The sequence below is a fragment of the Spermophilus citellus genome (genome assembly GCF_964194105.1).
Source record: "Spermophilus citellus genome assembly, chromosome: 7".
Classification (NCBI taxonomy): domain Eukaryota; kingdom Metazoa; phylum Chordata; class Mammalia; order Rodentia; family Sciuridae; genus Spermophilus; species Spermophilus citellus.
The window spans coordinates 50,019,856-50,033,434 of record NC_138188.1 but is presented as its reverse complement, the minus strand read 5'-3'; the positions used below and the strand labels follow the sequence as shown (position 1 = coordinate 50,033,434).

The 13,579-nt window shown below is 44.0% G+C and overlaps 1 protein-coding gene across 1 annotated transcript in view; it reads left to right on the top strand.

The window, feature by feature from the left end:
• The first annotated feature begins 276 nt into the window (after positions 1-276).
• KCNAB1 (potassium voltage-gated channel subfamily A regulatory beta subunit 1) overlaps positions 277-13,579 on the top strand; it is a 338,389-nt gene continuing 325,086 nt past the window's right edge. The window contains exon 1 of the mRNA XM_081302291.1: positions 277-807. Coding sequence (XP_081158417.1) covers positions 536-807 — 272 coding nt within the window. The 5' untranslated portion in view covers positions 277-535. The remainder of the gene's footprint in view (positions 808-13,579) is intronic.

Sequence of the window (13,579 nt, the reverse complement as noted above, 5' to 3'; positions counted from 1 at the left end):
GTTTCATCTACATTCAGAGTCTGCTCCCAAAGGAATCACTCATTTTATTTTAAGGCTTCCACAAAAGGAATGACCCTCCTGTTGCATGGATATTTTTACACTCACTTGAGGAAATTCACATTAAAACTTTCTAAACTCCAAAGGGACTCAAATGAAGAAGGGCTGCAGAGTCTCTGGATAGCATAGTTTACAACGCAAACATGATGATCAGATATAATTGGGCCACGAATGGTCTGAGGTCCAGAGTTATCCTGGCGGAATGAAGCAGAAGAGAGCGCAGCTTCAGTATTGAAAAGTCAGGGTGCCTTGTTTTGGAAGGCGGTGTCCCAGCCTGTCACAGGTGGCTCCACCGGGAACGAAAGGTCCAGGTCCGCTTTCATCCCGGCGCCGGCTCGGTTACAGCTGCCTGGCAGGGAGAGGCTGGGGAGCGCGAGCGTGGGGGCAGGCAAGAGGACAGAGGCACACGCAGAAAAGCCAAGTGCTTTGGTGACAGTGACTCAAAGTCGTCTCTGGAAGACAGACGGGGACGTCCGCGATGCTGGCGGCCCGGACCGGGGCAGCAGGGGGCCATCTCTCCGAAGACAGCAGCAAGTTAAGGAGGCAGTCTGGGTTTCCCGCGGGGGGCAAGGACAAATCGCCCAAGAAGACCCCCGACAATGGCAAGGACAGCAGCCTCAGCCCCTCGGGGCCAAGCCAGCTCCGGGCGCGGCAACTGGCAGCGCTGCGAGAAGTGGAGATGAGCTGGTACCTAAAACTGTGCGACCTGAGCAGCGAGCACGCCGCGGGCGCCACAGGCATGCCGCACAGGTGAGCCGCGCAGGTGGGTCGCGCAGGCGGGTCACCAGTTGCGCGCACTTTGGGAGAAGTTACTTGGAGGTGCTGTGGAGCGGGTGCTTTGTGGTCTTTCCCATGCGGGAACCTTAGGGGCTCTAACTGCTTTGCAAATGATTGGCGCCTCCGAATGTGTGGCCACATAGGAAGGAGGTGCAGAGGGCAAATAGCCTGCTCTCTGGATTGTTATTCAGAAAACACCCAGTGGGGGGAAAAAGGCAGTGGAGCTCAGGAGTGGGCCAGAGAGAATTTTTCTCCCCTTAGGAAAAATCAGAGATTGTAGGAACATGCTCCCTCCCTAAAGAGGAAATAGACTTTGCCATCTTTCTGCATTTCCTTTACCTTGGGAACCTGGGGATGAGGGAAGGACTTTTCAAAAAAGACGTGTTTGGCCTTTTAGAAAAGTGTGTAATTGAGAAGGGAGAATTTAAGTGAGGGTTTAGGCTGGCAACAGGGTGCAGAGTAGAGCCTAGTGGTAGCTTTCATGTGCACTGGGTGAAAGAGGCGCTTCTAAAAAAGATCCAAATGTAAGGCAAATCCCTGGAGACTTTCTGTTCTTTTCTCAGCTCCAGCTTCAAGTAATGCAGGGGAAAGATAATGTCACAAAATCCAATTGTAATAAGATAAAATGTTCTGAGCTTGTTCCCTGTAATTTGTACCAAACTAAACCAAACCAAACAAAACTCTTAAGAATTAAAGATAATTGGGGGGAAGGAAAATTATTGTGAAAATAAAGCCTAGACTAGCTATTTGCATTAAATGGTAATAAAAAATCCACTAGAAATGAAAAATCATTTCAATGAAATGGTCAGAATGTGGAAAACATCTTTTATGGAAACTGTGGTAGCATAAAAATTTTGCAGCATAATTTGTTTATCAAAGTGTACAGTGTGCTCTGGGCAGCCCCCATTTTGATATTTCTAATTTCACAATTATAGGAAAACATACTGCAATCTAATTAACTGATGCACACAGACTAAAAAAAAAAATGTTGAACAGTGCACTTCAAAATGCTTCAGCTCACTTTGGTTTTCCCTTTCTATGGCAGTGATAAAATAGCTATTTCCAAGCCTAAGCCACAATTGAAAAATCAGCATTTAAAAAGTAAAGCAAAGGAAACTTTCTGGTGAGGTTCTGGGAAGTAAACTTAGTATTCATGGCCAGAGTGACTTGTCTGAAGCTCCTGTGTAAGCCACCATGCCCACACTAGGGGCAAGAAGAGGAAGTTTCATTCAAAGAAGGCTTGAGAGACCTTGTTGGTGTTGGAAGGGACCTCACTGCATAGCTCATCTCAAGTCATTATGCAACTTCCTATCTATAAACTTTACAGCTGTAATTAAAAAGCCTCTGGAGAAAAAGAATTAGGTGGCAAAGGACAGCCCAGGTGATGGTCACCTTCCACATCATATTCCTTGACAACACACTCTAGACAAGAAGCTTCCCTTGAGGTGTCTAACATGGGACGACAAAATTCCCACACTATTATCTGATACTGAGGCAGGAGTTATTGAGTCAGAGTAGGGTGTTAGATAAGTTAACGAGGTAAGAAAAATAAGTATCTGCTCTTCTCTGCTTAAACAATAACTACTTGTCTTGTGCTCAGAAGATTGGTCAAGACATGATCCAGAGTCAACATTCTCCATGGGAATCTGCGGGGTGATAAATCATTGATTGACAGTAGCCTTGTGTGCACCTTGTTATTGGGTGTGTTGAAAGAAAGTGAAGGTCCTGTCTACCTACTACCACCCAAAACAAAACAAACAAATGTCCCATCCTCCTTTATTTTCATAATGTGATTGTTTCCAGGAGGAAATGAATGTGTGCAGTGGAACTGAGTTCAATTACAAATCAGATAAATCTACAGCAGAATTCATTTTTTTTGCATGTCTTAGAACATGTAAATTCTTCCATTACCCAGATTCTTTTCATATTACACTCCAATGTGGGAACTGTCTACTTCTGTTGAGTCCTTCAGGTCACTGGACAATGACAATGACAAAAGGGGCAATGTTCAATTTTTTAACGTCAGCTATAGAATGTTTGTGTCCCCAAGCTGCCCTGCTGTAGATTGGCTGTCAAGAAGTTGCAGAGTGTCTGGACTTCCAGTAGTGGTTTCTTCCAACAGCTTGAATGGAGAGCAATATCTCCATTACAGACCTGTATGCAGAAGAGGAACATGATTAACCTATATAATGTTAAAATGTGTCCATCTGAGAAACATTATTTATAGCGTAGAATATGAAGCTCATTGAATAGTACTTATGGACATTATAAGTTTGTTATTGCAAGAAGCCGTGGGTCTCTAGTCAATGGCCATCAGTAAGGAATTGCTAGAGGACTCTAATTTCCTTACTGAGAGAATTCAAATGCCTCACAGCAGGATGTTCTAGCTCTGTGGGTCTGAGGATCGATTTATGCCCAGAATCTATGGTAACCTGTATTTGAAACAAAGGGGGTTAGTAAATGATTCAAAGAAAGCATTACAGGTGTGTGTGTGTGTGGGGGGGGGGGTATCCAGAAATCCTGGTGTATCTGAGAAATGAAATCCCAGCAAGCAGGGCAGGAATTCATGACTTTGGACGTAAGTAGTTCTGACCCCTTTCTGGGCCATGCTTTGGATTATGCTGTGGAACAATCTCACATAATGAGCTTTACATGACCCCTGCCTCAGAGGCATCGGGCAAAGGCACCTATAAGCTGTTCAAGAGGCTCATCCCTGGCACCAAGCAGGAGCGGTGCAGAGCCAGGGCAGGAGGTGCAGGAAAGGTTAGTTTTCCTCTCACTTCCTGTGGAACATGGACATCATTTAGATTTCTTTCATTGTTTTGAGCAATATTTGTTTTTCTGATTTAAAAAGTAGCAGAATTGCTGGGTGCAGTGGCACATCAGCTGGGGAGGCTGAGACAGGAGGACCTCAAGTTCAAAGCCAGTCTCAGCAACTTAGCGAGGTTCTAAGCAACTCAGAGAGACCATTCTCTAAATAAAATATAAAAAGGGCTGGGTATGTGGCTCAGTGGTTAAATACCCCTGGGTTCAATCCCCAGTATCAAAAAAAAAAAAAAAAATAGCAGAACTTTGCAGAATGTTTTGAAAACAAACAAACAAAAAAATGTAAAAAAGAAAAGGCAACATTGCTAATATTTTGTTCTGTTTTTCCCAGCTCAGAATCGGAATCATACTATATTTTGTTTTCTACTTTACTACCTTAAAAACCATTTAAGCTTTTCTAAGGACTGCATCTATGACAATATTATCATTTAGCCATTCTTCTTCTATTTACTATTTAACATTATTATGAATAATAGTACAAAAAACATCTTTATATCAGATTTTTAAAAACTGTCTCCCTGGTTATTTTCTTAGGCTGTTTCCTGATGGGGATGTACCTCTGCCCGGTGTGTGGGGGGGCGCAGTGTTATTTATATCCATAACACACATACAACTCTGTCCTTTCTTAATGCACACTGTCCACTTGCTGTCCAGGAAGCTTTCTTTCAACAAACAGCTCACTGGCAATATCCAAGAGGGCTCATTTCAGCGCTTTCTCTCTCTTTTTTTTATTGTTTGTTCAAAACATTACAAAGCTCTTGACATATCATATTTCATACATTAGAATCAAGTGGGTTATGAACTCCCATTTTTACCCCAAATACAGATTGCAGAATTACATCGGTTACACATCCACATTTTTACATACTGCCATATTAGTAACTGTTGTATTCTGCTACCTTTCCTATCCTCTACTATCCCCCCTCCCCTCCCCTCCCATCTTCTCTCTCTACCCCATCTACTGTAATTCATTTCCCTCCTTGTTTATTATCCCATTCCCCTCACAACTTCTTATATGTAATTTTGTATAACAATGAGGGTCTCCCTCCATTTCCATGCAATTTCCCTTTTTTTCTCCCTTTCCCTCCCACCTCATGTCTCTGTTTAATGTTAATCTTTTCTTCCTGCTCTTCCTCTCTGCTCTGTTCTTAGTTGCTCTCATTATATCAAAGAAGACATTTGGTATTTGTTTTTTAGGGATTGGCTAGCTTCACTAAGCATAATCTGCTCTAGTGCCATCCATTTCCATGCAAATTCCATGATTTTGTCATTTTTTAGTGCTGCGTAATACTCCATGGTGTATAAATGCCACTTTTTTTATCCATTCATCTATTGAGGGGCATCTGGGTTGGTTCCACAGTCTAGCAATTGTGAATTGTGCTGCTATGAACATCGATGTGGCAGTATCCTTGTAGTGCGCTCTTTTAAGGTCTTCAGGGAATAGTCCGAGAAGGGCAATAGCTGGGTCAAATGGTGGTTCCATTCCCAGCTTTACCAGGAATCTCCATACTGCTTTCCAAATTGGCCGCACCCATTTGCAGTCCCACCAGCAGTGTACAAGAGTACCCTTTTCCCCACATCCTCGCCAGCACTCGTTGTTGTTTGACTTCATAATGGCTGCCAATCTTACTGGAGTGAGATGGTATCTTAGGGTGGTTTTGATTTGCATTTCTCTGACTGCTAGAGATGGTGAGCATTTTTTCATGTACTTGTTGATTGATTGTATATCCTCCTCTGAGAAGTGTCTGTTCATGTCCTTGGCCCATTTGTTGATTGGGTTATTTGTTTTCTTATTGTCTAATTTTTTGAGTTCTTTGTATACTCTGGATATTAGGGCTCTATCTGAAGTGTGAGGAGTAAAAATTTGTTTCCATGATGTAGGCTCCCTATTTACCTCTCTTATTGTTTCTCTTGCTGAGAAAAAACTTTTCAGTTTAAGAAAGTCCCATTTGTTGATTCTTGTTATTAACTCTTGTGCTATGGGTGTCCTATTAAGGAATTTGGAGCCCGACCCCACAATATGTAGATCGGAGCCAACTTTTTCTTCTATCAGACACAGAGTCTCTGATTTGATATCTAGCTCCTTGATCCACTTTGAGTTAACTTTTGTGCATGGCGAGAGAAAGGGATTCAGTTTCATTTTGTTGCATATGGATTTCCAGTTTTCCCAACACCATTTGTTGAAGATGCTATCCTTCCTCCATTGCATGCTTTTAGCCCCTTTATCAAATATAAGATAGTTGTAGCTTTGTGGATTAGTCTCTGTGTCCTCTATTCTGTACCATTGGTCCACCCGCCTGTTTTGGTACCAGTACCATGCTGTTTTTGTTACTATTGCTCTGTATTATAGTTTGAAATCTGGTATCGCTATACCGCCCGATTCACACTTCCTGCTTAGAATTGTTTTTGCTATTCTGGGTCTTTTATTTTTCCATATGAATTTCATAATTGCTGTATCTATTTCTACAAGAAATGCCATTGGGATTTTGATTGGTATTGCATTAAACCTATAGAGAACTTTTGGTAATATCGCCATTTTGATAATGTTAGTTCTGCCTATTCATGAACAGGGTAAATTTTTCCATCTTCTAAGATCTTCTTCTATTTCTCTCTTTAGGGTTCTGTAGTTTTCATTGTATAAGTCTTTCACCTCTTTTGTTAGGTTGATTCCCAAGTATTTTATTTTTTTTGAGGATATTGTGAATGGAGTGTTTTTCCTCATTTCCGTTTCAGAAGTTTTGTCGCTGATATACAGAAATGCCTTTGATTTATGTGTGTTGATTTTATATCCTGTCACTTTGCTGAATTTATTTATTAGTTCTAGTAGTTTTTTTGTAGACCCTTTTGGGTCTTCTAGGTATAGAATCATGTCATCCGCAAATAGTGATAATTTAAGTTCTTCTTTTCCTATTTTTATGCCTTTAATTTCTTTCATCTGTCTAATTGCTCTGGCCAGTGTTTCGAGAACTATATTGAATAGAAGTGGTGATAGGGGGCATCCCTGTCTTGTTCCAGATTTTAGAGGGAATGCCTTCAATTTTTCTCCATTCAGAATGATGCTAGCCTGAGGCTTAGCATACATAGCTTTTACAATGTCGAGGTAAGTTCCTGTTATCCCTAGTTTTTCTAATGTTTTGAACATAAAGGGATGCTGTACTTTGTCGAATGCTTTTTCTGCATCTATCGAGATGATCATATGGTTCTTATCTTTAAGTCTATTGATGTGGTGAATAACATTTATTGATTTTTGTATATTGAATCATCCTTGCATCCCAGGGATGAATCCTACTTGATCATGGTGCACTGTCGCGACCCCCTTGCCCGCAAGGAAGACGCAACACCGGGAATCTTCTTACAGCTGTTTATTCAAGCTCTCGAGAGTTCTTCTAATCTTCCAGAAGCCCCTCCCAGCCTTAATAAAGTATCCAAACACCCAATGCGAAGCTGCCACGTGGAGCTTTCTCGTAGGGTGTCAAAGAACCATGTGCCAACTCTCCCAAAGAAGGAGTTGTTTATCACAGACCACCACAAGGCCAGCGCCATCTTGTAATGGCGACCACAGTCCGCAGAAGCGGCTCGCCACAGTTCCCCCTTTCGTTTACTAAAAACAAAACAGGCAAGAGTAGAGGTGAATCGCCATTACTCATACGAAGCCTTCAACCAGGAACCTCATCAGACCCAAGCAGGTCATGACGTTCCCACATGACCGTTATTGGCTGAATATGAAAACAGACACCACAAAGCTGTTAAGGCCCTGTGAGCTGGCCTCCTTGACGTGCATACAAATCAGGGCTGGATCCAAGCCCTGGGGGCCGGGGGGAATCCACTGCCAGCAGTTTTTTCCTTCTGTTTATAGCACGTCAAAGGGAATCAAGTAGCCCCTGTCTTAGGTCGTTCACTGCCCTTACATTGCTTACCCGTCTTTGGGGAGGCCCCATTCCCCTGTCTTAGGTTGCAGTGCAAGCGTGAAAGTTGCCCGTCTCTGGGTACTACAAGATCAGCTCGTTGTTGCCAAGGCGTTTAATGGTATCTACTCAGCCAGTCATGATTAGGTCTCTGAGGCTGAACTGTGGCTGTATAGAAATACAACGACAAACAAGTTGGCAACACCCTAAAAGAAAGGCACGGGTCATAGAGCGATAGAAAAGTACTAGCGTGGAAACCCATCTGTGTGCAATGGCAGTAAAGCCGGTAGAGTGCAAGGGCTTTCCAACACTAGGAGAATAACAAGGAAGGACATGTCGTTCCCAGTGCAATGTCCGTAAAACTTGGGGTGCAACGACCATGTCAAAGGTTTACTGTTTAATTTGTGCAAGCCAAACTTGAGGTGAGTTGCCAGTTTCCAAAGCTGCAAGTGCTTGTATAATCATAGCTTTATCGCGAGCATTGCGGGCCTTAAGGCGGCAGAGAAACCACAAACAGAGAACCATACCGAAGCAACACATTGCGCCAAAAATGCCTACCCCCACCCACTCTTTAAAAAAGGAAAAGGCAGAAGATATCCAATCAGTGAATTGACCCAACGTTATGGGATCAACGTGGGTACTATTCAAGACAGCTATCTGGGTTAGTTGAGACTGGATCATGTCTTCCGCTGCCATGGACCAATTTCCGGCCAAGTATTCTCCGATGATACGGGAGGCATTCCTGGAATCATTAAATCTGACAGAGGTTATGCATAAATGTGCACGTTGATCAACACAGCCCAAAAGCACCAAATCAGCCAATTCTTCTACCTGAGCTTGGAGTAAATCTATTCTTTGGTTGGCAGCTAAGATCCCTGACAAAATATGTTGATTAATTGCATTTTGGGACTCAAGTATCATAGAAGTTTGTTGAACAACTTGATTAACGGAGGCAGCAGTCTGCACTTGATTGGCCATGGCCACTCCGGCCGCGACCGCTGCAGCAGCAGATACCGCCACGGCTGTCACTATAGCAGCTGTGATTCCAAAATCCCTGCGGACTCTAAGTAGCTCAACAATGGGGAATTTATCAGGGTCCGCAATAACTGGGATTGGAACAAAGGTTGGAATTTTCATAACCACTGCTACAGCCGAAGAACCATCCCAACATTCAGATAAGAAACAATTAACATTAAAACAATCCAGCATTTCTGACGAGGTGTCATTAGCCAAAAGGAGTAAGAACGGAGATTGAACACAAACCGCTGCAGGGGGCAATGTGGCATTATCCAACAGAGAGTTGAACGAAACAGATGTGAGTCTACTACCTCGCTCACTCTCGTAAACAGTGCCAGAAACACTAGCCAACCAACTTTTGGCTCCCAGCAATTGAGCCAGTGCAGAAATATCAGCTGAAGCCCCCTTTGTGTTGGAAATCAGCCATTGAAACCAGGACCAACCCACTCCTGTAGAGGAGTTGGCACTGTTGCTAAAGTCATAAACATACCTCTTAAGAGAGGGGGAAAGGGAGAAACCTTTAGCAACTTGACGTTTCTCCCAAGAATAATCCTGACAAGGCGTGAATGTTGGGGGGAAACCAAGATTAGGGGTACAGTAAGGAGAAGCCTTAAAATGAGTGGCATAAGGAAGTCCACTAGAATATGGGGGCATTGGAATTAGTACCTCGGAGATACTAGCCAAGGTAGTTGTGGTTAAAGCAGAGCTATTTACGGAGGTTCCTGAGCCTGATTGTTCCCCTGAGACTACTTGGCCCAATACAGTACTGAGAATGCTCCCTGAGACTTGACTGGACTGCAATGGATTGTCCCAGTTAGTCAAATTCTTGGTCTTAAGACGGATACAATGAGCGTTCCCAAGGCTAAAACAAAACACTCCTGTGAGATTAACTTGAGATTGATTGTAAATGCGTTCCACGTCCCCTCTAGGAGAGGCACAGGGCGCAGACATCTCACACGAGGTAGAGAAAAGAGTGGGAAGGACACTGGAATTACCGTGAACCGGCATCGGCATTGGCCAAGCCCGTGCCACCGCCCACCATTGCATTGGTGTCGTCTGTGTCATCGGCATCAGCACCAGAGCCAGAGCACTCAGCAGAATGAAGATCCTCATCACGGGATTGTTGTGGTAATTCTTGTTGCTGAGTAGCTGGCGTCAGGACTCTTCTTGTCAGGCGTTCAGGGACCCACAATGGTTCCGTGCGATCCTGGGGAAAAACACATACGGATCCTCGTGCCCATGTCAGCACGGGGTCGGGGCCGTTCCATTGGCCCGTAAGAACATCTTTCCACTTAACATAGCCAATCACAGAGGGCTGAGGGAACACATGTCTATCGGCCGCAGAGCGACCATGAATATCCAAATTCAAAAAATTAATAGTAAAGAGAGCTAAGGACAAGCATTCTTTAGGAGTATGTCCAGCTCCTATTCCCCCTTTTTGTTTTTGTAAAGTTTCCTTTAAGGTGCGATGAGCACGCTCAACAATGCCTTGTCCTTGAGGATTGTAAGGCAGACCATGAGTAAGTTGCACTCCCATAGTAGAACAAAAGGACGTGAATTGTCTGCCAGTATAAGCAGGTCCATTGTCAGTCTTAAGGGACGTGGGCGCACCCCACGCCGCCCAGGCTTCCAGGCAATGAGTGATGACATTACGTGTCTTTTTTTCTGATAACGCAGAAGCATGAATAACTCCAGAGTACGTATCAACAGAAACATGGACATACTTGAGGTTACCAAAGTCAGGTATATGTGTCACATCCATTTGCCAGACAACCAGTGGCTTCAACCCCCGTGGGTTCACTCCATAGGTAGGGGGATGAAGAAATGTGACACAATGGGGACAGTGCAATACTATCTGCCGAGCATCTGCTCTAGAAATGGAAAAACGCCTGCGCAGTGTTAAAGCATTAACATGGAAATTTTGGTGAAACAATTTAGCCTCTTCTAAGGAGGAAGCCAAACAGATCAACTGACCTCGAGTGGCTGAGTCCGCACAGGCATTACCCTGTGATAATGGACCAGGGAGAGAGGTGTGAGCCCGGATGTGCATTGGATAAAAGGGAGCAGTGTGGCTACAGATAAGCTGTCGAAGCTGATTAAAGTAAGCAGATACATTACGGGCATCACTAATAGCTCCCACAGCCTCTAGGATTTTTAGCGCTTGCACCACATAGATGGAGTCCGAAATGAGATTAAAAGGAAAAGAACACTGTTTAAACACCTCAATAACAATTTGCAGTTTTACCCATTGTGGATTTCCAGGAGCAAATTGATGCTGGACAGGGGGAGAATCATTAATGACATAAGCTCCCATTCCAGACTTGGAACCATCAGTAAAAATATTAACAGCCCCCGGAATTGGACTGGATGAAGTTACTTTAGGGAAAATAATAGGATGTTCCTTAACAAAATGGAGTAACGGATGAGAAGGGTAATGATTATCAATATCCCCTTGAAACGAACAACATAGAATAGCCCAGTTATCTAGAGTAGCACACAAAACATTAAGTTGAGCTTTAGTATAGGGTATAATAAGAGAAGAAGGTGATTGTCCGAAAAATTGAATGCTTTGTTGAATCCCTTTAAGTGCTAATGCTGCAACAGCATCAGGATAATATTCTAAGGATTTTCCTGGGGATACATGTGGGTGTATCCATAGCAAAGGTCCATCTTGCCATAGTACTCCAGTAGGCTGCCGCATAGTGGCAAGCACACATAATTGAAAAGGTTTATCACTCTGGAGCCTGCATAAAGTGGCATGTTGTATAGCTTCTTCTACTGTCATAAGGGCCGCTCTAGCCTCTTTGGTGAGGCTACGAGGGGAAGTAAGATCTGGATCACCTTTAAGAGTAGCATACAAAGGCTGTAGTACAACATTAGAAATATGTAAATATCCTCGTATCCAATTAATATCTCCCAGCAGTTTCTGAAAATCATTTAGAGTTTGAAGATCCTGAGTTCGTATGGTGATTTTTTGTGGTTGTAATTTGTCATACCCAATTGTTGCTCCCAAATACTTAATAGAATCTCCTGTTTGAACCTTTTCAGGTGCTATATGCAGCCCACATTGTGCTAACAACTTCACGAGGTCGTCATAGGCCTCATGAACTGTTTGTTCTGATTTAGCAGCCAATAATACATCATCCATATAATGAATGATCTTGATGGAGGAGTACTTTTGTCTGAGGGGCACAAGTGTCTTCCCTACATACATCTGACACATTGTGGGACTATTAGCCATTCCCTGTGGCAACACTATCCACTCAAACCTTTGATCTGGTTCCTCGTGGTTACACGAGGGAAGGGTAAAGGCAAAACGCTGCGAGTCTTTAGGATGTAAAGGAATAGAAAAGAAACAGTCTTTAATGTCAATAACAATAATGTGCCAGCCTTGAGGAACAGAAGAGAGCAGAGGCAGCCCTCTCTGAATGGGCCCCATAGGTTGCATTTGAGCATTAACCGCTCGTAGATCATGTAGTAGGCGCCACTTCCCTGATTTTTTCCTAATGACAAATATGGGAGTATTCCATGGAGAAGTAGAGGGTTGGATGTGACCCAAGTCAAGTTGTTCTTTAACTAGAGCATGGGCTGCTGCCAGTTTAACCGAGGGAAGAGGCCACTGAGGCACCCAAACAGGCTCCTCGGTGAGCCATGTTATGGGTATTTGAGCCTCAGCGGCCCCTAGGAAAAACCCAGACCAAATCTGTCAAGCTTTTGATGACCTTGTACAGGATGCTTACGTCCCTGTAAATGTTTTTCTAGTCCTAAACCTGGCCTATACCCCATATTGTGCATAATTTGTTGGGACACTGGGGAATAGTCATTACTAAGAGTGAACCCCATGTCTTTCATCAGGTCACGGCCCCATAAAGAGATAGGTAAATTAAGTACATAAGGCTGAAAAGTACCATGATGTCCTTCCGGGTCCTTCCAGGAAAGATGTCTACAGCTAACCTGAGGAGCCTGGGCATATCCAAGTCCTCTCAGAGATTGATCAGAAGTCTGCACTGGCCATCCCTTAGACCAGTCCTTAAGTGCAATGATGCTACGATCTGCACCTGTATCAAGTAAGCCCACAATTGATTTACCTTCTATGCTTAATTCCAAAGTAGGGCGATTACTCATATCTAGTGACAAATAAGCACAATTCCCTCCGGTGGTACCAATCTCATTCCCTGTCCGTGACTTTGAGTCTGCAGGGAAATGATCATGTAAACTAGGCAAAACCAGTAATTGAGCAATCCGATCTCCTGGGGAGATGGACACAATGCCTTTTGGAGCTTCCACCATAACCTTTACTATCCCTACAGTATCAGGACTTATGACTCCAGGGAAAACATGAAGACCTTGCAAAATGGAAGATGCACGTCCAATTAGCAAACCTACAGTGCCAGGTGGTAGAGGCCCTTTGAACTCAGTTTCCACCAATTGGACTCCCATCTTAGGTGTTAACACGAGTCTGGAGGTGGAACAGAGGTCCAATCCCGCGGCACCTGTAGTGGCTCTCCGCGTTTCATGGGATGGCGTAGAGATGGCCATGTCTCGGGTTCGGGTGTGACATTCTCCACTGCCCCATATATTTGCGGGCCCTGGGGTCGGGGGCCCCGTCGGCCGTTTTTTGGCCCAGCTGAAATAAGCTGTCCATGGATGTCCCTCACTGATGTACACTCTTTTGCCCAATGCTTCCCCCTTTTGCACCTTGGACACAATCCCGGTGATCGAAGGCCAGTGGAAGGGCCACCGTGAGGAGGTCCAGTAAAATTGACATTTTTGGGACACTCACGTCTGATATGACCGGGTTGACCACAATGGAAGCATGTTCTGGCGGCAGGATTGCCCCCTTTTGCAATCCGAAGGACAGCAGCTGCAAGACCTGCATTAGTTAAAGGCCCTCCAATCTCTCTACACACTTTCATCCATACTTCTATGCCTTTGTTCTTATAAGGAGCGATTGCTGCTTTACATTCCTTGGTGCATTGCTCAAAGACCAATTGCTT